Here is a 24359-nt window from a genome sequence, read left to right on the forward strand (position 1 = left end):
ACGTAGAGCAAATGTCGAGTATGTACATTTTTCTTGGTAGCCAGACACAAATTAATTGTGTATTTGTTTTCCTGGATGCGGACCCAGTAATCACCGAAACAGTCAACGTTTATTCTTAGTTGCTTCGTAAACTTAGTTGAAATTTTAATAAATATTCTATCTCCCTCCGAAGATTTGCATTAAAAAGTGATATAAATCAATAAATTTGCTCTCGAGTGTCTCCATAAATTTTGCATGTGTGAAATATTTTCATTTAATTTATTGAAGTATAACGAATATTTTATAAAATGTTTTATTATGTTTCCAGTCTACAGTATTGAAAGTGTTCTCATAAACAGTTTTGAAAAAGTTGATTTTTGGAAGTACATAACCTAATATTAATAATTAAGACACAGTAAGACGCCAAACAAATATTAATTCAGAAGTCAAACAACAAAAATTAGCGTTATATTTTGCTTTTGCAGCTAAGGATGGTGGTTCGGTAAAACCATCGAAACTAGTCTTAAGAAAATTTGAAAATATAATGCTGGTTTTTGTTGTTTGACTTTTGAACTAATATTAATACTTAATGAAATACTTATAGTCACTTGTTTCTTTTTGAACATTTTGTGTAGCAAAGTATAGTTAATAAAATGTTTTATGAAAATCTAAGACCTTTTAATGATGTGGAATGAGTATTGATGCTAATGCAGTTCTAATACTTTTTATTATTATTATTAATTTTTAAATTTCATTTTTTAGCTTTATAAAGCGACTGAGGCTGCACTCATGCGTGGAGGACATAACATATCATATGAAGATCTTCTTTTCGTTATACGGAGGAACAGAGTATTGTTGTTTTCTTTTTTTTTTTTTTTTTCTTCCCCCAAGATTCTTTGTTGAGTATTAGGTTAAATTTATCATTGCTTTTTAAAATGTATTAATTCACGAAGTTTGCTGTAAAGTATCTAATAAAAAAAAATAATGTTTTTGAGTTACAATTTTACGCAAATTTAAGAAATGTCAAGCAATTAAAATAAATAGACATTGTCAATTCATTTATTCTATTTCATACGTAAACACTTTTATTAAATGTCAGGTGTTATAAATTAAAAAAATTTGTTGTTATTATAGTTCTCATTAAAAACTATTCTTTCTAAAAACTTACCAGTTCTTATTAAAATTCAATGGTTATGAATCGTAATCCAGGTTTTTCTCTTATTTGAGAAAAAATAATAATTCAAATTATCTACAAGTACTAGAGGCCTGGATTTCGAACTAGTGATTTTTTCGACTAGTTCTGAAGAAAAATGGTTTTTGTCATTAAATATGGAATTAAAAAAATAATGTAAATGAACTGAAATGGAATAAAATTCTCTAGATTGTGCCATAAAGTTTTTGTAGATATTACGAATTTGATTCTGAGTTAGACCTGAAGAGAATAATTTTATATCCTACATAGGGCAGGTTAGAATATGTGGAAATTTGTGATGTTGTTATTTTCTATTTTATTTCCTGAAAGAATTTTTTGGGCTGACTAGTGGCTGAATAGCTAAAGCCCCCTAACAGCAGTACTTCGCTGCGAGTTCTATTCTTTGATTAAATGAAATTTACGGCCATGAGGATTTCGTAATTCTCTTCTCCTTACAAGGCCCACCAGCGGCCGAACGGTAAAGTCGCTGAACACTGGTAGTTCGGTCCGAGGTTCGAATCCCGTGAACGGGCTGGCTGCATGGGCGTTTTCGTGGTTTTCCTCATGTGTAACGTGTATACGAGCCAGTTTCCCTTAGAAAGTCCTCCATGAAGGCATCCCTCCCCTTAGGCAGATAGCCCTAGTGTGCTTTGCCATAATTAAATACGCAGTATCGCTTCTCCTTACAAGCCGATTTCTGATAAGCAGTCTTCCACGAACGCATCATTTCCTATAAATAGATAGTTGTTGTGTACTTCTCTATTATTAAATAATTCAGTCGAATCTTAAAGTTCTTTAATTAGCGATTAAACGTTTTCAGGCTGTACACAGCATATTCATAGTTCAGTTTTGCATTTTCAGAGTTGAAAAAAAAAATGTATTAGATTTATGCATAAATTTATGCTGTTATTTGATCTGTGTACATTGACTATGTTCAGTGCTAAATTAATCATTCATGTATTTCCCCGCGCGGTTTACGATCTTCTGCCAATGTTTTGGCAATTTTTGGATGTCTAATATGTAAAATCTCAGTGATTTATGTGATTTAAGATAAATTAGGTTATTCAAACGTTCTTCTTGGAAGTGGGATGAACGACTGTCGCTGAGGTCAAACTTCCTGCCAGAAAAACCTGTCAATCCATTTTCAGGTTGTCCTTTTTGCAACAGCATGCTTTCTATACACAATACAAATTCGTGTCGAAACCTCTGCAGCTGTCTTACCGTTTATTGAACTCGTAAAAAAGACTATGTCAGAGATGCTTTTTCTCAACCTGACACTCCGTACTTCAGACTCTGGAGGCAGAGGGGGTAATCAAGTAAAAGTCATTCATAGAGACATAAGTAACTACAATTTAACCTATTTAAACGTCCCATTGCCATCACCGCTGATATCTGAGAAAAACATTCTGTGGGGGGGGGGATGGCGCGGAATTATGCATCAACCAGAATATAGTTTAATCATAGTCTGTTGAATAATATTGATTTTCACATTTTTGTACAGTATTCATTAAGCAAAATCTGTTATGCATGGGTCCCCTTTTCTGAGGTGCAGTTGGCCGTCATTTTTCTTTCAGGTCGACAGCGCTCGTCCACATAGGAATAATCTGGTGAGGGATTTTTTGGAAAATGAATGTATTACTTGTGTGCATTAGCCAGCAAACTTTTAAACCTGAACCTTATAGAATATGTCTGGCACCCTCTTGGCAGGGCAACTGCAATTCGTCTTTGCCCACCCAGAATCCTTCAGGTCCTGAAAATAGCCTTGTTGTAGGAGTGGGCACAGCTGCCGTAGCCATTTCTGGTATGAAATCGCGTTTTTAGAGCTGTATGACTCCTGGATGAGACCATACCCCAATTAGTCTCCTTTTCGTTCGATCTTGCAACTTCTGTTTAAGACCTTTCTGCGCCGATGAGCCTAACGTATGATCATGGATGTGCACAATAATAATTTTAAGATCAATTTTTGGTAGCTATCAGCCTAAGTCCGTATCGTATTTCATTAAAATTTATTCGTCAATTCTGGAGATAATCGAGCAACTGTGAAAATTCTCTTAATTCTGAGCACCAGTGTGCAAAGCGGCTGGGGATTAGAGAACCCAATCGCCAAATCCTGATGGTGGAGAATCATCATCCACCCCTTTTTTTTAATTCGGGCGCCACCGTAGATACATTAGGTTATTTTGATGCGGGAGACATGAAGAGTCGTCTTATACGACTACCCTCTTTATCGCATAGCTCGGGATATGTGCCACCTTGCTGGCATGGTAGTAGGGAAGTCGGTTGCCACAGCCTTGGACCCAGATTCTAATCCCAGAGAAGACATGGATGTTTGTAAGAGTATAGTGTCTTTTCGGCATGGGGAGACTTAAAATACCGCTTTGCGGAACATTCTATAGACGATTTGGGAATATAGGGAGAAGGGGTTGGAGATTCTCAGATTCAGTGCTGCATCAAAATTAATTTGGTTTGGTTCATTGAGATTACGGCAAAGTACACTGTGGCTACTTGCCTAAGGGGAGGAACGCCTTCGCGGAGGACTTTCTGAAGGAAATTGGCTTGTGAACATGTTACACATGGGAAAAAGCACGAAAAGGTCCATGCAGCCAGACCGTTCGGTTGGAATCGACTCCAGGTCAGAACTACCAGTGTTCAGCGACTTTATGGCTCGGCCGCTTGTGGGCTTGCGTCAAAATTGGAGCTGAGCGAAGGTGAATACAGTCATCTATAAGATGATCGATGGCTTTGGTCCGCAACAGACGCTTACTACTTCTCGACCATTAATGAAACCTGATCGAGATCAGATCAGGATGATGGGAAAAGACTATAGCAATAAAATGTTTTATTTTGCTAAAAAAATATCGATTTTTGTTTAATATATTCCAAGAACACTTAAAGTAGCTTTTTAATATGAAAAAAAAAAGATTTAATTTAATTTGAGAATTAATCATTTGCTATCGTTATGTATGTAAAAATGGAAGAGGAATATTTGTTCCCTACTTTTCCTTTCCCCCACTGATTGCATTGCTTATTGCATGTCAGCTGCAACTTTCTGCATTTTATTTAGTAATGTTGTGATTTAAGAAATTTTCATATAAATGTATGTTATTTAATGCGTTGACTTACTTTTTTCTTTTCTTTTTTTATAGATTGTCGTGAAGCGTTTGTTGCAGTATCTAGAGATTGTGGATATGAAGGCTATTCTTTACAGGAGAGCTAAATTGAATTTAGGTTACTTTATTTTCGCCCATTAATATGACTTTTTTAATTTAAGAAATATGCATATCTTTGTGTCTATTTTTTATTACGAAACTGCACTGATGATGATAATTACATTGTTTTTCTTGTAAATATTTGTGTTGCTCGTTCTCATGCTGAAATATTTAGATGACGTATTTTACCTCTTCGTGTGTTAGGCGTACGGCTATTGACATTTTCAATCTTTAACGAACATAACTTTCTTTCTGAAAACTTATTGTTTGTTTACCAGCAAAGTCATGCAATTAGAAAAGAATCAGTGCCTATAAACTAGAAAAGGAGAAAAGGTATGCTTATGTATTTTACTGCCCTTCAGCGTATGCGAAAAACAGTTTTGTGCGTTTTACATTGGATTTAACGTTGATCCGTATGGCGTTATATTTTCATTTCTAAGGTCATTTCGAATTTCCTTAAAAAGGGTGTAAAATTAAATTTTTAAATATGCGATGTTATTGAAAAAGATGGCTACTAACTTCTTCGTACGAAGTAAAGAAAGTATTGTTATCTCGAAAAATTTCGGGTATCAACGAAAATATCCATTTTGACCATTCGCGAATCCATTTGAACGATGTTTTTGCATGACATCTGTAAGTACGGATAGAATAAAGGATTCTTTTTCCAAAACGGAATGTAAAATGGATTCGTGATTTCTGTATGTACGTATGTATTTCGCATAACTCAAAAACGAGAAGCCTTATAATGTTTAAATTTTGAGTACAGGACTGCTATAACATGTAGTTGTGCACCTCCCATTTTGTAAATGTTACCACAATGCGACTAAATCTATAATGCTAATAAGTTGTTAATTTATCCTCCACACAGTCTCAGGCATAGTTAGTTTTTATAATTTTACCATTCAAACATAAGATCTTCTTAATAATTTGATGAATTATTAAGAAGTTTTTTTTTATTTTTAATGTATTTAACTACTACACATTGAAATACATTTAATTTATGATACAGAATGATTATAATTAAAGTTACGCTTTGAAAAAAATTACTGGACCCCCCCCCCCTAAAAAAACTGAAAAAAATTTTAAAAACTAAAAGATGTTCATTATAAAAAGAAAACTACTGGACCAAATGCTATCAAACTTGGTTATCATATAAAGAAGGTTATGGGAGCTTATTTTCCGCGGAAAAAAGAAAAAAAAGTTCGCAATCTCACCACCAGAGGAGAAATGGCGCTGTATGCAATATTGTTAAACGAAATAAGACATCGGTTTAAAATGTGTTCAATCGTTTCTGAAACGTGTTACAAAGCATGTTCAATATGGCGTTCACCATTTTTCGATAGCAACTTAAATCGCATTACTGCGTTCTCAAAAGCAGCTCTTAGCATATTCTGAGAAATGTTACAGACATTTCGGTGAATCGCATTTTTTAATTCTCTCAAATTTAGATTTTTTGCGTAAATCATTTGCTTCTTCCTAAGCCAATTACAAGCCATTGCGGTTTTGCATAACCTCACAAGCACCTTCGTTTTAGAAACAATTATAAACGTTTTAAAGCGATATCTTCATGTCACGAGATCATTGCTCATTTTTCACGACTCCTGCTTCGAAATAACCTAATGTCTCTACAGTGGCGCCCGAACTAAAAAAGAATGGTGGATGATGATTCTTCACCACCAGAATTTGGCGATTGAGTCCCCTAATCTCCAGCCGCCATTTAAACGAGAGAGTTTATAAAGTATTTCTCCCGCCTTCTTAGCATGCCTTCGTGGTGTAGTGGTCAGCACACTCGGCGCGTATTCGAGAGGTCCCATGGTTCGAGTCCCGGAGGAGGGTCATTTTTCATCTCTCCTGCTTTCAAAAAAAATACCTAATGACAAGATGGGCTGTCTTGTCAGTCAACAGGTCTGATCTTTCATTCATTATTTTCTTAAGAAAGCCTATTACCCATTAGTGCTTACAAAAGTATATTTTTCGCCATATTTCTTAATGATGTTTTCCAGAATATTATTTTATATGCTACCTTAATGTTTCTTTTATTTTTTATCATTAAAGGGTTGAAATTTCTTGTTACTGTAAATTTTGAATTCACTCTTGGTGAAATGATTTATGTATATAGAATTAAATCTTAAATCGTTAACATTGCTTTGTAGCAAATTATGTTGACATTTAATTTAGTTGATTTAGATTTTACTCTGTGACAAACTCAAAGTGACATTTGATTTAGACGATTTAGATTTTATTCAATGACAAACACAGAGTGACATTTGGTTTAGATGATTTAGATTTTAGTCAATGACAAACTCAGAGTGGCATTTGATTTAGATGATTTAGATTTTATTCAATGACAAACTCAGAGTAGCATGACAAACTCAGAGTGGCATTTGATTTAGATTATTTAGATTTTATTCAATGACAAACTCAGAGTGACATTTGATTTAGATGATTTAGATTTTACTCAATGACAAACTCAGAGTGACATTTGATTTAGATGATTTAGATTTTACTCACTGATAAACTCAGAGTGACATTTGGTTTAGATGATTTAGATTTTACTCACTGATAAACTCAGAGTAACATTTGGTTTAGATGATTTAGATTTTACTCACTGATAAACTCAGAGTGACATTTGATTTAGATGATTTAGATTTTACTCACTGATAAACTCAGAGTGACATTTGGTTTAGATGATTTAGATTTTACTCACTGATAAACTCAGAGTGACATTTGGTTTAGATGATTTAGATTTTACTCACTGATAAACTCAGAGTGACATTTGATTTAGATGATTTAGATTTTACTCAATGACAAACTCAGAGTGACATTTGATTTAGATGATTTAGATTTTACTCACTGATAAACTCAGAGTGACATTTGATTTAGATGATTTAGATTTTACTCACTGATAAACTCAGAGTGACATTTGGTTTAGATGATTTAGATTTTACTCACTGATAAACTCAGAGTAACATTTGATTTAGATGATTTAGATTTTACTCACTGATAAACTCAGAGTGACATTTGGTTTAGATGATTTAGATTTTACTCACTGATAAACTCAGAGTGACATTTGGTTTAGATGATTTAGATTTTACTCACTGATAAACTCAGAGTGACATTTGATTTAGATGATTTAGATTTTACTCAATGACAAACTCAGAGTGACATTTGATTTAGATGATTTAGATTTTACTCAATGACAAACTCAGAGTGACATTTGATTTAGATGATTTAGATTTTACTCACTGATAAACTCAGAGTGACATTTGATTTAGATGATTTAGATTTTACTCAATGACAAACTCAGAGTGACATTTGATTTAGATGATTTAGATTTTACTCACTGATAAACTCAGAGTGACATTTGGTTTAGATGATTTAGATTTTACTCACTGATAAACTCAGAGTGACATTTGGTTTAGATGATTTAGATTTTACTCACTGATAAACTCAGAGTGACATTTGATTTAGATGATTTAGATTTTACTCAATGACAAACTCAGAGTGACATTTGATTTAGATGATTTAGATTTTACTCACTGATAAACTCAGAGTGACATTTGGTTTAGATGATTTAGATTTTGTTCCCTGACAAACTCAGTTACCAAATCGTCGAAAATGGGTGCATCGAGCTACATATAATTTATAAAGGTTCTGAACTGCTCGCAGATATGTGAGCGAGATCTTGGAACCCCATCTAAGGCTGTGTAGGGGTACTGCTAGCCCAGAGTTTTTATTGATGATAACACTTATCCGCATCGGGCATCTCTGGTGTCAGAACAGATGGAAAGGGAAATATCACTTGAATAAGTGAGCCAGGTTACTTGAACCCGACTGAGCATAAGTGTGATGCTTTAGACCTCTGAATTGCTGCGCGTCAAATGCCTCTTAGGATCCTCCACGATCTGAAAAACGCACTTTCAGACTAGTGGCGTGTTGTTTTATAAGACTTGTTTAATAATTAGGTAAATTCTATGAAATCAAGAAGTAAAGTCTGTGTTTCTGTCAAAGATGGTTATACACCATATTAAAAAAATTATCTCTTGCAAAGGAAAGCTTGCAACAGGATTGTACGGAAGAATATTTTCCCATCAATTTTAAATTTCCATCAATTTGACTTTAAATTCAGTATCCTGAGATTAATCAATGCAAATTTGCTTATGTATTTTAATTAATGCTTTTGTAGAAATTGTTTTCAATCATTCTTCAATAAATTTTATTTCTGTCAATATCCTTAATTTTCACGAGCAGTGTATTAAATGTTTACAGTTTTCTCAAAAGAAAAAAAAAATTACATGCATGTATACATTATTAACTATCATTAAAAAAGAATTCGTATTTCTTTATTTTGGAAACAGATACGGCATATCCTGGTCATCTGCCAAGGGGCTTAAGAGTGAAAGTTTGCCTGGCTTTTCTTGACTACCTGGATGAATCTGGTGCATTAGGATCTGTTCTTGATGAATATGTTGATGATCCTGTTGTCAATGAAAGAATGTTGGTTTGTAATCTTCCTTATATTACATCATATAATTTGGAATATTTTTAAATTATTGCTCTGAATAATATTAAATTAATAAGCCAAACGCTACTTATAGTTAAAAGAAAATAAGCTTAAGTGCTGTCCTTTAAAGTGATTAAAGTTACAGGCATCTCCTTTAATCATTTCTTCTTAGATTAGATTCATTATCTTAGATTTACAACAACAACAACAACAACAACAAAAAAAAAAAAAAAAAAAAAAAAAAAACTCAATTTTTCTTTTAAATCTGTTATTTTTCAAAATGAAATTATTGTTAAAATTTGGGTCATATTCAAGAGTGGTAAATTTCAATGCCCAGTATCTCAAAATTTAAGAAATGGGGAAGGAGGGGGATTGTCTAGTCTTGTTGCCTACAGAGCTGGTGCTAGACATTTTGTCTCCTAATGCATTCCTGCTGCCCAGTGTCTCCCTAAATTCTAAAAATTTTGCTAACTCTCCTACTCCCGAGTTCTAAAAATTTTACCACTTTTAGATTTTGTTTCTCGGTGCTTGTCTAAATTCTAAAAAAATTACAGCCCTAAATTTTGCTATCGTGTGTCTCCCCTCAATTCTAAAAATTTTGTTATCCTTTGCTTCTCATAAGTCTAAAAATTTTGTTGCCCGTGATTTCTGCTGCCTGGTGCCTTTTCTAAATTCCTAAAATTTGGCCACCCCTAAATTTTATTTCTCCATGCTTCTCTGGATTCTAAAAATTTCTTGTCCCTAAATTCTGCTGCCTGGTCTTTCTCAAATTTTTATAGATTTTGCTCTCCCTAAATTGTGTTGCTAAGTGCTTCTCTAGATTCTAAAAGTTTTAATGCCCCTAAATTATGTTGTCTGGTGCCTTCAATAAATTCTGAAATTTTGCCTGTCCTAAATTTTGTTGTTTGGGGCTTCTCTAAATTCTAGTTGCCTACAACTGGCTGATCTAATAAAAACACTGGACTCTAGTAATTTCATCTAGGTGTTTTTGTTCAGTAGTGAAATAAATTGTCTTTCATTGGATTCCTTCCCCCCCTCCAGGAATTTGTAAACAAATATATATATATATATTTTCTGAGAAGATCTTTCACAAACACTGTCTTCTCTAGCAGATAATTCTTGCATGTTTTTGCTATGCTTAATTTATTTATTTACTTTATTTCTTTACCAAGACATTTATGCTTACTCTATTATGCTATCATGTGCAATAAACTGAAAAGAAATTTATAATGTGGAGTGAAAATTGACAGAGCGATAGAATATCTGTGAAATAATCAACTGAAGGTTAATTACATGAAATTAGCTCCTTATTTCTGTTGCCACTTAGATGGACAACTTATAGCGCATTTACTGGATTTTAAGTCTGCTTTATGTTTTTTGAATGCTCTGAGTGTGGTCTGAATTTGAATTTTGATTTTGAAATTTCCTCTAATAATCTTACTGTAAATTAGATTAGCTTAACATTTACTTTTTTATTTCAGTTTTGCTTTTCAAGTTTTTGTTTCATTTCTTTTAATATGTGCCTTCTTGGTGTATAATTTACCAATCCTAATTGATTTAATTCTATATATTTTATCTTATATATATACAGTCAAAAGTCGTTAATCCGGACTCGTCGGGACTTCGGCGATTCCGGATTATACATCATCAGTTTAAATCGCGTAAGATGGCATGCAAAAATTCTAAAATTAAAAATATGAAACCGTAATTTATGAAATAAAGAACAATTATGATCTAAAGGGTATCAAAATTTACAAAAAAAAAAAAAAAAAAAGCTTAATATTTATTTGTTTACTTTATTAAACATTTCTTTCAATGTAAGTTGTTTAAGTTGCTTCGTTTTATGTGATAATACTTTCTCTTTAATTCTATAAAGACATAATTTTTTTGTTCAGTTACAAAGTTCCGCTGTTCAAGTCCTATAATTGCTGTGTCGAGAATACCGACTAACTTGTCAATCGAAATTTTTTCGTTTTCACTAACCTCTCTGTCAATTTCTTCATGTCTTTATCCATTTTTTGCAGCAATTCCACTTTTTGTTTGATGGACATCGAAACATACTTTCGTTTTGTACTATCCTTTGGGAGCTCCAGATTCGGAAATTCTATTTGACATAATCGAAAGTTCAAGTTTACTTTTATAGTATTGCTCTTACAGTTTTAAAAAATAATAAGCCGGATCCAATTCGAAATTTAAGGAACAACGCAATCATCAACATTAACTGAAATAGATAATTAGATAATTTTAGCTTATACCGTTCGTTATACATAAAACGCGCACGCGAAAACGTATTCTGCGCTTGCGCACACGCAAATGCGCAGTCGTAAGAGGTCTTACGCGCACGCGTAAACGCCTATGCGCATGTGTCAACGCGGCGCGTGCGCAGAAAGTTTTTAGCTTTGAGGTCCGGATTATAGATCATTCCGGATTATGGGTGTCCGAATTAACGACTTTTGACTGTATAAACTTAAAAGATCTAAAGTTAAAAGTAAATTGGAGTCAAAGCAAGGCAATATCTCAACAATATTAATAATTGTAACTATGTATAAGTGGTTTAGCAGAATATCTAAACAAATCAAAATTAAAATAAGAATTCATAGTAGTACAAACTTGGGAAAAAAAAGGGAAGGAAATATATGCAAGAAAACATTTTTTCCCTTGTATGTATTTTTTCCTTTTTTGCATTTTTTAACCATTATGCCTATTTTAACTTTCTTTTCTTTTTAAAGAACTTGGGTGTTTAGTTTCATGAAAAAATGTTGCAGTTTCATAATTTCTCTCTTCTTTCCAACAGAGGCGCAATAGGATGACTTTGCGAATGAGTACAGAAGAATATATGAAATTTTCAGAAAGATTAAGTGTATCCTTCTGTGAGTATACACTAATTTTGCATTTATTAGCTCCTAATGCCCAAATCACACACGCATTTGTTTCACATGAACAACTGTTTCAGACAATTTTTCTGCCTGGTTTACTATTGAAAGAAAGACGCGCGATTTTTTCTTTCCTTTCAAAAAAATTTACTAGTAGTTGTTCGTTTTCAACCAATCATCTATCATTAAGACACAATAACACACCGAATAAATACTAATTCAGAAATTAAACAACAAAAATCAGCGTTATATTTACAAAGTTTTCACAGGACTAGTTTCGATGGTTTTACCGAACCACCATCTTCAGCTGCAAAACCGCAGATGAACAAGATAGGAAATAATGATTAGATAAGATAAGAAAGCCTGGACAAGAATAAGCAAGTGGCGCCATCTGTTGGTAAAACCAGAACTAAAACATAATTTCTTTAAAGGCCGAAGGCAAATTTGGATTGGAATTAGGATCGTTAACTAGAACAGAAAGATTTTTATGAATGTGAAATGCCTCTAGAAAATCCAGTTCTCCAATGGAAGATGTTTTTTGAATAATTTTGGCAGCAGAAAAACTGAAAGTGTGGTTTTCGGACCAACAATGTTGAGCAACAGAAGACTTCTGTGTTTCCTTTTTTCTAACATATGCCTTATGTTCCTTGACGCGAAATTTTAAGGCTCTCTTAGTTTGGCCAATGTAAATTAAACCACACTGGCAAGGAATCCTATAAATACCCCAGGAATTCATATCCGGAATGGGGTCCTTGAGTATGGAACTCGGAATTTTATTGATGGGAGAATAAACAACCCGAAAGTTAAATTTCTGCAAAATATGTGCAACTTTATAGCTAATTGATGGAAAGAAGGGAATGACAACAGAATTTTTATAATCTCCTAAAACAAGATTGTGCCTTTTAGTGTGTTGAGATGAGAATTTTTTAACTGCTTGATTAATAATGTTGGGTGGAAAGCCCCTGTCAATAGCTATTGCTTTTAAATACTTTAGTTCTTCATCAAGGGCTAGTTTGGAGTAGCAAACTTGAAGAGCACGGAAAACATAGGAATAAAATGAAGCTAACTTTTGTTTAGTCGGATGACATGATTTAAAGTGTGGTGGAAGGCAAACCGATGAAGGTTTACGGTAAACCGTAGTACTGAAGTTGGATGTGTTACGTGTGACCAGAATGTCGAGAAACGGAAGAGAATTGCAAGTCTCAAGTTCAAAAGTGAACTGAATAGCAGGATCAATAGAATTCATTGTTGAAAGAACTTTATTTAAATCATCTTTATTACCTTCAAACAGAGTAAAAGTATCATCTACGTAGCGGAACCATGCCGGGAAGTTTAAAGTTTCAAACAATTTTGATTCATAATAATGCATGTAGATATCAGCCAGGATGGGACTGAGGGGGCTTCCCATGGCTAATCCCTCAGTTTGCTTGTAATATTTATTTTGGAAAACAAAATGTGTTTGTTTCAAACAGAGTTGAGTGAGAGAAATTAGCTCATCAATTTCGATGCAAGAGAAATGAAATTCGCGAAGTCTGGTTTCTAGACATCTTAATGCACCCTCCACTGGGACATTGGTGAATAAGGATTTTACATCAAAAGAAACCATGAGTAAATTACTAGGAGAAATGTTTTTAACTTTTTTTACAAACTCTATTGAATTTTTTATGGTGTAAATGTTATTGTCTAAAAGAGTTGAAAATCTAGAAACTAAATATTTAGCTAATGGATACGAGGCAGTACCTAAATTTGATACAATAGGGCGGAAAGGAATACCACTTTTATGAATTTTGGGAAGAGCATATAATCTGGCACAATTCGCAACAGATGGGATAAGTGAATGTTTTAAGTTGGCTGAAATGATTTGCGAAGATTTGATCGCAGTTTTTATTTTTGACAAATCCGAAGGTGAAGGATCTTTAGGGATTGGATTATATGGTCCTTCGTTTAAGAGTTTAGTGACACCATCGATGTAAGTGTTCCTATCCATGACGACTATCTGGCCACCTTTGTCGGCCTTTGAAATAATAATATCCGGGTTAGAATGAATTTCACGCAATGTAGCTCTTTCTCTCGCAGTTAGATTTGGTTTCAAAGGTTTATTATTGAATTTCACATTATGAGCGATAAGATGCCTAATCATTTCTTTCTGTGAATCTGAAACTTTACTGAACTTGAAAGCTTTTTCGATAGGAGCTAAAATTTTTGGAATCGAGGGTTTACAGGTTTGTGAGAAGTTAAAATTATATTATAGAATTCTCTCTTGTTCTTCTGAAAGACTAACATTAGAAATATTAACTATTGGCTTGATGTTTACAATGGGAAGATTTTTTGAACTACTTGAACTGGAAGATTGTAAAAGAAGTTTTTCGAATTTAACTGCAAGGGTGTTTTTATGACGGTTAACTGCATTCTCCGTTCTAGACCAAGACTTTTGTTCAAGGGCAGTGAATTTTGGATATGATTTAGCGAGTTCCAGATGAATCTTATAGAGTTCACGTTCAATTTTGGACAATTGTTGACGTGTATCCCTTATGACGGACCGAAGTAAGGCAAGCTTGCAATTTAACAGAATTCTTGAAACGCGACTCGAAGGTTTTTGATTAGATTTGATTTGAATAAAATTGGGGATCAATTTTCTACATTTACATTTAAGTAAAAAGTCAAGATGATTCAGGAATTTTTGCCGTTTCAGGCGTAATTTAGTGAAACGATTAACGGATGAAGGCATGATAAACAATACAGAAAATCAAACTAAATTGACTAAACAATAATAAAGCACACACAAAACAGCAGAAAAATCCCTCACTGAAATTAATAGAAAACAAAACGTTTGTAAGCAAAATGCATGAAATCAGACAAGCAAAGCACAATATCCAAATATACAAAATATAAACATAACTTGAAAATTGCAAAAAAGTACTTACCGAAACTCATGCAATCACAAAATGGCGGCCACACCACGTGCAAAAAAGAAAGCAAAAAGTAAGCCTGTTTGGGGCTTCTATAATTAAGACACAATAACACGCCGAATAAATACTAATTCAGAAATCAAACAACAAAAATCAGCGTTATATTTACAAAGTTTTCACAGGACTAGTTTCGATGGTTTTACCGAACCACCATCTTCAGCTGCAAAACCGCAGATGAACAAGATAGGAAATAATGATTAGATAAGATAAGAAAGCCTGGACAAGAATAAGCAAGTGGCGCCATCTGTTGGTAAAACCAGAACTAAAACATAATTTCTTTAAAGGCCGAAGGCAAATTTGGATTGGAATTAGGATCGTTAACTAGAACAGAAAGATTTTTATGAATGTGAAATGCCTCTAGAAAATCCAGTTCTCCAATGGAAGATGTTTTTTGAATAATTTTGGCAGCAGAAAAACTGAAAGTGTGGTTTTCGGACCAACAATGTTGAGCAACAGAAGACTTCTGTGTTTCCTTTTTTCTAACATATGCCTCATGTTCCTTGACGCGAAATTTTAAGGCTCTCTTATTTGGCCAATGTAAATTAAACCACACTGGCAAGGAATCCTATAAATACCCCAGGAATTCATATCCGGAATGGGGTCCTTGAGTATGGAACTCGGAATTTTATTGATGGGAGAATAAACAACCTCTGTTGCTCAACATTGTTGGTCCGAAAACCACACTTTCAGTTTTTCTGCTGCCAAAATTATTCAAAAAACATCTTCCATTGGAGAACTGGATTTTCTAGAGGCATTTCACATTCATAAAAATCTTTCTGTTCTAGTTAACGATCCTAATTCCAATCCAAATTTGCCTTCGGCCTTTAAAGAAATTATGTTTTAGTTCTGGTTTTACCAACAGATGGCGCCACTTGCTTATTCTTGTCCAGGCTTTCTTATCTTATCTAATCATTATTTCCTATCTTGTTCATCTGCGGTTTTGCAGCTGAAGATGGTGGTTCGGTAAAACCATCGAAACTAGTCCTGTGAAAACTTTGTAAATATAACGCTGATTTTTGTTGTTTGATTTCTGAATTAGCATTCATCTATCAGCTTGTTTGTAATGGAGAACCATATTTCCCCTGTGTTAACCATACAGCGATCTGTGGTGATTGGCTGTTGTGACAAAGCAGAAAAATTGTTCCTAACAGTTGTTCTTTCGAAGCAAATGGATGTGTGATAGCAGCTTAAGAAGTGTGAAATAGATTTCATTTAAAACTCTAAAGGGGAAAATACGATATGCTTTTAGTTCCCCTCCTATTTTTACAAAAATTTCTTAAGAATCTATCTAGTGCTATAAAATCAATTTCTTATATCAGTAAAATATTTCTTTGCAGATTTATTTAAAAGTTTTTTAGTAACACTATTTTTAAGTAACATCAGAGTTCACATTATTATTTTTGTAAGCTCCAACAAAATACACTCTGTTGTTACTTTCAACAAAAAGGCATTAGCCATCACAGTAACTTTGATTCTTGAAAAATTCCAATTAAATAGAAAATAATCTTTTTTATGGTTCTCCTCAGCATTAGATATCATATTCCACTACTTTAAAAGTCTGTAACTTGAAATGATAAAAATTTCCATAATTTCTTCGTTTTTTTGTCTGTATGAGTAATTTTATGGAGTGGATCTATGAAATAACATTATATCAGATTTTGTTTGAATATACCTCATAGCATTCTTTAACCTGAGACATCTCCATTCATTAAGACTGAAAGATTAAATTAAAAAAAAAGTAATTAGAAAACTTGTGGTAAACCTTTAAACAAACATCTGTATAAAATGGAAGGTAATGTATATTCCTAAACATTTTAATCAAACTGTTATATTTCGTGAAAGCTTAAAAATAACTGACATCTTTTACGGGATCGCATATATTGTAGCTACCAATTTAAAATAATGCTTTCCTTCTCTCTTCCTTACCCTTCTTTTCTGGTTTCCCCAAATCCTACTCATCTTTACTTTTCTGATGGGGAGGTGCATGGTTTTTAACCATAGAGACTCCGAAATACTTCTTCATTGAGATTGGCAGAAAGACAGTGTAGTAACTTTATATGGTTGTGAAATTAGCAGTATGCACCAGATACTATCACAAGCATAAGTATGGCCCAAATATCACTAATGATACATTATTTTAAATTATTTTTGGTAAATTAGTATATTTGTTACATTATTTCCTACATTATTACAAATGCACCTCTTTTTGTACATATATTGGCATGTAATACTACATATGTTTAAGTGGTACAAAATTTAAAAAGTCTGAGAAAATCTAGTGTATACATAGGCATTTTATGAAGTTTATAATATGGCAATATAAATAACAGCTAATTTTAAGAGTAATGTCTTCTAAATGTCCTACTCCTTGAATGTATTGATTGAGGTGACATGGCCAGGCTTCCATAATGTGTCTCAACATGTCCATTTCCTGTGGAATAGTCTGGGTGTACAGCTATACTTTCACTTAAAGTTGTGCAATCCTATCGAAACCAGATTGTATCTTGTAGTTGTCTTGGTCACAATTCTTTCAATTTTCATGTGTCCTCCACCCATTGAGCATCTGTGACAAAGTCTGTTTCAAAAAAGATTCCCAGTGCCCCAGCCCACAACTGGATTGGCCAGTGTTGCATGGTATAGAAATTACCTTACTCCTCTCCACACACATGCATTCGTGCATTCTGGCAGGATTGCACTTCAAATTGGTAAATGCAATTTTTGCTACTTACATATGTTTTGGTTAATTCTTTGGTATCTTTTCGATCTCTGAATCCTTTATATATTATAAAAACTCACAATAATTTTCTTCATCTTATGATTTATTTCTAATAAACTGACCCTAGGCATTTTGATAAAAAAAGAAAATAAATCTTCAAGATCTCTCCCTCCCCCCCCCAAAAAAAAAGCTGCAATTTGAGTCTTGAAAATGCATTGACCATTTTTCATTTGGATTAATTAAATATTTTTGAAATTTTTAAAGATGAATTTATGTATATCTGAAGCATTTGTTAAATACTGATATTTGTAATGATACATATTAAACTAATATTGTTGTATGATTGCAAATAAGTTGTATATGCAGTTCATTTAATTTATCTGTCTTTTATGTAATTGCATTAGTCCTTTTAGAGTTAGCCCACCAGCGACCAAGCGGTAAAGACGCTGAACACTGGTAGTTCGGTCTGAGGTTCAAATCCCGCGAACGGGCTGGCTGCATGGGCGTTTTCGTGGTTTTCCCCATGTGTAACGTGTATACGAGCCAGTTTCCCTTAGAAAGTCCTCCATGAAGGCATCCCTCCCTTCAGGCAGATAGCCCTCGTGTGCTTTGCCATAGTTGAAAAATCCAATCCTTTTAGAGTTATAAATTTATTGACTGTAAATGCCAGTTATTTTATTTATAAATAATTCCATGATTCTGAAATAAAATAAAAATTTGTGAAGCTTTGAGAGATTTCACCTGCTTCATTTAAATAGGATGGCATCTAAACTGGTTTTCTATGTACGGGGATCATAGAAATCATCATTTCTCATCTCCTGTTAAAATTCATCATATCTCTGAACATCTCCTATCAAAGTTCATCATTTCTGTAATAAATATATTTAATTAAATTACTATTATTTCAAAAACCAAGGAAATTTAGCTATAAGCTATTACTGAACTGTAAGTTTTAAAAAACGTACAGTGAAACTTTAAAATATGCAATTTTTAAGTATCGGTACTAACATGAGACATATAGCAGTACCTATGTACCTGGCAATAATTCATTACGGGGTATACTATGGATATGTGAAAGAACAGTTTACAGTGAATTTAATGTCAAACAGGACAAAATATACTGTACAATATACCACTTCAGGTACCGTAATAGAGTAATGCAAAATTTACTTTACAAAATTTTTGCTTTCATACTAATGGATAAGATGTCATGGCTTCTCTTAAGTTTAAAAGCATTGGTAATATCACTGCTGTTTTGCATGGAAACAAGGTATGTAAAAAATTTGAGTTCAATAGAATGTCGCTAATGAAAACAGGGAAATTCTGTTTTCATTAGCCAAGGCAGAGCTAAGGAAAAATTGATGGAAAAGTCTGTGTATATTGAAGAGGGGGACAAATCAAATGTTCTACCTGACTAGTTGTGATCCCTTGTTTACATTTTCATAGCCATTACAAGGGAAAGCTCAGCTAAGAAAATTGTACTGTGGAGTAACCTGAGAATGTACAAGATTTAAAAGATAACTATTTTCATCGCCCACTCCCATTGAATTACATCCAGAAAATACATAATTAATTTTCCTAAAACATGGATGTTAACTCCTTCCAGTGAGTTACATCCATCTGTTAGTAAAGTGTATGCAAGTGCATATATTTCTGATTACTGTAGGAATTCAGTGCTTAGTTTGTTTCTGTATCTCTACTCCACATTTTGCCATAGGGTAGCTTACATTTTTAAACTTTAAACTACTTTTTTTTCTCCACTGTGAACCATCGAAAACTGAAACTACAGATATTGAGATATGATAATAATATATTACATAGCAGCAATTTAAAAGTTGACTTGAAAAGACAGTAATATCACTGCTGTTTGTAATTTGCATGAAATATTATGCTGATAATAGTAAAATTAGTGATACTGTAGCAAACTCATTCATGCCATTTGCAATTTTTGCCTTGTTTCTTTTGAGCATCAAATTTTTTCTGCCCTCAAAAAGCACTACTTTGACTTATCTGTCATTTTTTCCTGTTTCCTATCCCCCTCCATGGAAAAAAAATCAGGTTTTTAATCTAGTCAACGATTAGTTGATAAATTTGCAAATTTTACAATCTACTAATCTGGATTTAAAATAATATACATAAAAGGAAAAATGAAGTTATACAAATGTAAAAAGAAAAAAAAAGTCTGAAAGAGTTCAGATTTTCATGATCAGCCAAAAAGACTTTTAAAATTTAATATGATTTATCAGTACAGATAATCGAAAGAGATGGCCCATGTGGAATAGTTAACTATTTTATGAGATATTAGATGAAATGTATTTAGATTTAACATGGGAATATTATACATATTCTGTATATTTAAAAGATGAAAAATATGTAATGTAATTCTATAAAAATATGTAATGTTTTTAATTAAATGTATCATAAATTAAATGCATTTTTATTTAAATCTATCCGATTAAAAAGTTAAAAAAATAATACCCTTAAGAACTGTATCTACTGCTTTTTAATAATTTGTAAATTAATAACAGACAGATTAAATATGGAAGAATTATATCTTATGTTTTTCTGAATGGCAACACACTCCAATAAAAAGTGAAACAATGCAAAATCATGTTTTCAGGACTAATACCCCTTCTGGGTTAATAATAAAGAAACATAACCATGCTATTACGTTTGTTTAAAAATAATCTGAATAAATCACATATCTGGGGACAAAGGTGATCCACCTTTCTCTTTCAAACTATTATAATGTATTCAAATATTCTTGAATTCTATCATTATGCATTCAAATGATGTTGCATTTAATTGTGTGTAATAAATAATGCTTTATGTTTTGTGTAAAAATTTATCTCATGTTCTCATGAAAATTTAAATTTGTGTCTTTAGTAAGCATTTTAAGCTGTTGTTAATATTAATTTATAAAGAATACGAAAATAATATTTAGAAAATATTCAGCAAAATTTTGACCTGAGAAATCTTCAGTATAATGAAATCCATAACAGAGTATATACTTGTTAAAATGAAAATTAAAAAAGGAAGTTTATGATTTTGGGAGGGTGTACAATGATATTTCCTTACATAATTTAAATGTTTTAGTATATTTAAATGCCTCTGATACAATTTAAAAGTTTATGCTAACACTTCTCTTTTTTAAAGAAATTTCATTCTTCTTTTCTGTAAAATAATAATTATCAACCATAGATATAAATCAGCAGTTGTCTCTAAAATTATTGTTAAATATATATGTGTATACAGAGCATCAAATTAAAGTAATATATATATATTTTAAAAAAATTCTGACAAAATTTATGAAACATAAAAGTTGTTCATTTTAGAAGTTCTTAATTTTAAAGGAAATTTATTTAAAAATAAGTTTTATTAAAAAATAATTTAAACTAAATGCACTGACTATCTTATACAGTTCCTGGAGGTAAAGCTGAAAAGTTCAAAGTCTGGCTATTGGAAGATAATGTCACACCATTGTTACCAACCAAACTAGCTGTGGAAATTATTAACTTTTTGGCTCGAGAAACTGTGGCTCAGGTGAGTTTATTGCTTTGTTTACTCTTTCAATTTCATGTAAATCTAATTTTTCATGTTATAATAATTTACATATTTAGAAGTAGGCTATTTTTTATCATTGTTTAATTTTCATTCTTATTATTTACTATTTGTAAGCCCAACAAAATACATAAACATTTGCAAGTTGTTATATAAAACATGGTTGTATGTGTAAATAATGTATTAAGATAAATGAAAAAAATTTGAAGTTTTTTTAAAAATAATAAACTTTTATTTAAAGCTCATAAAATCATTAATGAATTAGATAAAGAAAAATAATTTATCATATGATTTATCGGATGTGAGTGAGCCATCTATCATATAATTAATGAGAGTGAGAGATTAAATATATCTCTTTACAAAATTCAGAAAAAAAAAATAAAGGCATGAGGTACCTTTAATAAATTTATAAAGATAATGGCTTACTCTTTAGACCATGAAGTTTGATTTCATTATTTAGGTACCCGTGCTTTTATTATTCATCATATAAAATTGTAGATGAATTTTGTAAAAAGAACTTTTTAACCCTTTCTGGCATGCTACCTTTTAAAGTCGGAGTTTTGATTTTTAAAAAAAAGTAGGCAGTCTAATTAGGCCTAGAGGAGTACACAAGTAAAATTTTGTGAAGATAGCACTTATCGTTTTAATTCTGTGCATGTGCCCAAAGTGGCACACTGATTGAATAGAGCTTCGAAAAGAGTGCTGAAACGAGCAATGTTGTCAATGAACTGACCGGTGAGATGCGAAGGAACAAAGAATACATACTCTCAGTTGTCCTAGATTATCAGTGAGCCCGGTCTGGGCACACCTAGGGTTTGCCGTTTGATTTTGGCAAGATTTCAAGGTAAAAATTTTAAATTAATATAGAATAAGGAGATTAGCATACAGCCAAAAAAAATTTCTCTTAAAACAATTCCTTTTATACCCTATAAGGGCGTAAGTCTTCGCCAATTCCATCATTCTTACACCACGCATATGTTTATCTATGATTTCTTTCTTAATTTCAATGGCCGTGGCTTCCTTCTTTTTCTTTGCAGCACTATCTTAGGCAACAGTCTTCTTGAGAGGCATTGTGAAATAATTATTTTCACGTTAAATGTGATAAATAATTAACTCAAGAGCACACAAACACGTAGATCAATGAACATTGAGTGATCTAACGAGGGCATTCCCCAAGTCGAGCCGGATCAGGAAATGGTACCACGTATACCAACAGCCTGGCTCATTGCTTGTTACTCGAGTCAGTGCTTGTATTTAGAGACAAATTTTTTGCTCATATTTTCCTCACATCTCGAGGTTCCAGTGTATGATGTATGTAGTGATTCTACCATACTTTTGGATTTACCTACATATATAATGTAAATAGGTTGATCTTAAAATTTCTAGTCTCACACCTATAAAAAGTTGTTTTGTATCCACACATGTAGTAGCAATACTAAATGAAAAAATTTGAAGGAATTGCCTGCATTTTTTTCCCTGCTTACTGAATGAAATAACATGCCAATTTAAATTTGTGACTAAATAAAGTATTAATGCCAAAGAAATCAAACAATGCTTGGATTATGTGTTTGCTGATTTGTTTTCCTCTACATTCAAAGAAGGGTAAAACAATTTTTCATTTACAAGGCTCATGGAGGCTGAGCATTTGAGGCATTGACATCAGAAAATATTGTTTGCATTTGGTGAGAAATATTGAAGGATAAGAGATTAATTGTCAGAGATATAGCAACAACATTAGATATATCTAAAACTGTTTTGCAAATTCTGCATGAACAGTTTCACATGATGGTTGCTCCGATTTCTTTCAGCATTTCAAACACAGTAACGTCTCATTGATGTAAACCGTTGTTATAGCTTTACGATGCAAATCAGAGAATTTTTTTGCGATTGATTGTAACTAATGATAAAAGGATGGGCTTATACCATTATCATCTATCAAAGAGGGAATCAGTGGTCTGAAGAAAACCAGATGAAGCACTGCCAAGAAACGAAAATATACGGCAGTCAACAAAAAAGAAATGCCTGCTATTTTGGAAGGATTTATAAGGGATCCTTCTGATAATTTTGAAAGAAAGACACATAAACATTATACAAGTCTTTTCCATAAATTGTGCAGTGAAATTAAAGAGAAAAGGTATAGAATGTTAAGCCACTGAGTTTATCTTCTGTGCATTCATCTGTTGCTACCAAAGAAGTGGTAAAGAAATATGGGTTTAGCTTTAAATAATTATTCTTTTTCTCCAACCTGAAGTCTGACCTTTTTGAAAAGGGATATAATAGTGGTGATTGTGTGAAAGGAACACTTGTGGAACATTTTGAATTTAAATCTTCAGATTACTTTTCCAAAAGCACAAAGTTGTTCATTAAATAATGTGAAAAGTGTATCATCGTGCAAGGAAATTGTACAGAAAAGCTGAATATTATTCATTTTTCTCTACTCCTTTTAAAGCATACTAGGCCAGAAACTTCTGGACTACCTATTTATTTTCTTTCGGAGCATGCATTGTTATTCTATACTTCTTTTTTTACTAGCATTTCTAGCATTTGTTGTTTGACTTCTAAATTAGCATTTCTATTTTATAGTCTAACAGGAAGTTATGTAAGTTTATATACCAATCAAGAAAGTGTCAAAGTAAATTATAACAGTAATTTACATGATGGGAAAGAACTTAGAATCATTTTCAGATTCAAGACCCTCAAAAAACTGCAATTAAAAAGAAGTCTTCACTCCCAGTGTCATGTACAATTTGTGGAAACACTTTCAGGACACTGCATCCATAAATCGAACCGCGGACCTCTGGAATACGCACCCAGCGTGCAGACCACCACACCAAGAAGGCGGGAGAAATACCTTACATGATAGTTGAAATCTGATGGCTTAAGCGGGCATTATGTTAGACTCCTGCATGTGTTTGGCAAAAGCTTCACGACTATTATGAGGTATAGAGAGGAGATCTTAGAGCCCTGTGTTCGAATTTTCAGGCGCACAGTTGGTCCTGGGTTCTTGTTATAGGATAATAGCGCCCATCCACATAGGGCTCAGCTAATCAACGATTATCTGGAAGGTGAGATTATTCGCCGCATGAATTGGCAAGCCAGATTTCCTGATCATAACCCTATATATACAGCATGCCTGGAACACTTTTGGGATGGCAAAAACGTTCCAGGCATCTTCCAGAGCATTCCATCTCATCATCCCAGAGCTGAAAACTGCCTTACTGCAGATATGGGATCAACTGCCACAGGATTTTCTCATCTGCCTCCTGGCTACCGTAAGGCTGCACGACCTCTGTCGCTCTGAGAGAGGTCTATACCCCTTATTGGACTCATTTTTGGTTCGATATCACAACGTGAAT

The 24359-nt window shown here is 32.9% G+C and overlaps 1 protein-coding gene across 1 annotated transcript in view; it reads left to right on the top strand.

Moving 5' to 3' along the window:
• The window catches only part of LOC118181030 (uncharacterized), a 248320-nt gene that overhangs the window by 200372 nt on the left and 23589 nt on the right, over positions 1-24359 (top strand). The window contains exons 4-8 of the mRNA XM_085824217.1: positions 742-828; positions 4318-4399; positions 8739-8881; positions 11679-11754; positions 20864-20985. Of these exons, the coding sequence (XP_085680343.1) occupies positions 742-828; positions 4318-4399; positions 8739-8881; positions 11679-11754; positions 20864-20985 (510 nt within the window). The remainder of the gene's footprint in view (positions 1-741; positions 829-4317; positions 4400-8738; positions 8882-11678; positions 11755-20863; positions 20986-24359) is intronic.

The sequence above is a fragment of the Stegodyphus dumicola genome, chromosome 9, assembly GCF_044657685.1.
Source record: "Stegodyphus dumicola isolate Sdum_Otavi_A_Nest chromosome 9, ASM4465768v1".
In the NCBI taxonomy this organism is placed as follows: Eukaryota; Metazoa; Arthropoda; class Arachnida; order Araneae; family Eresidae; genus Stegodyphus; species Stegodyphus dumicola.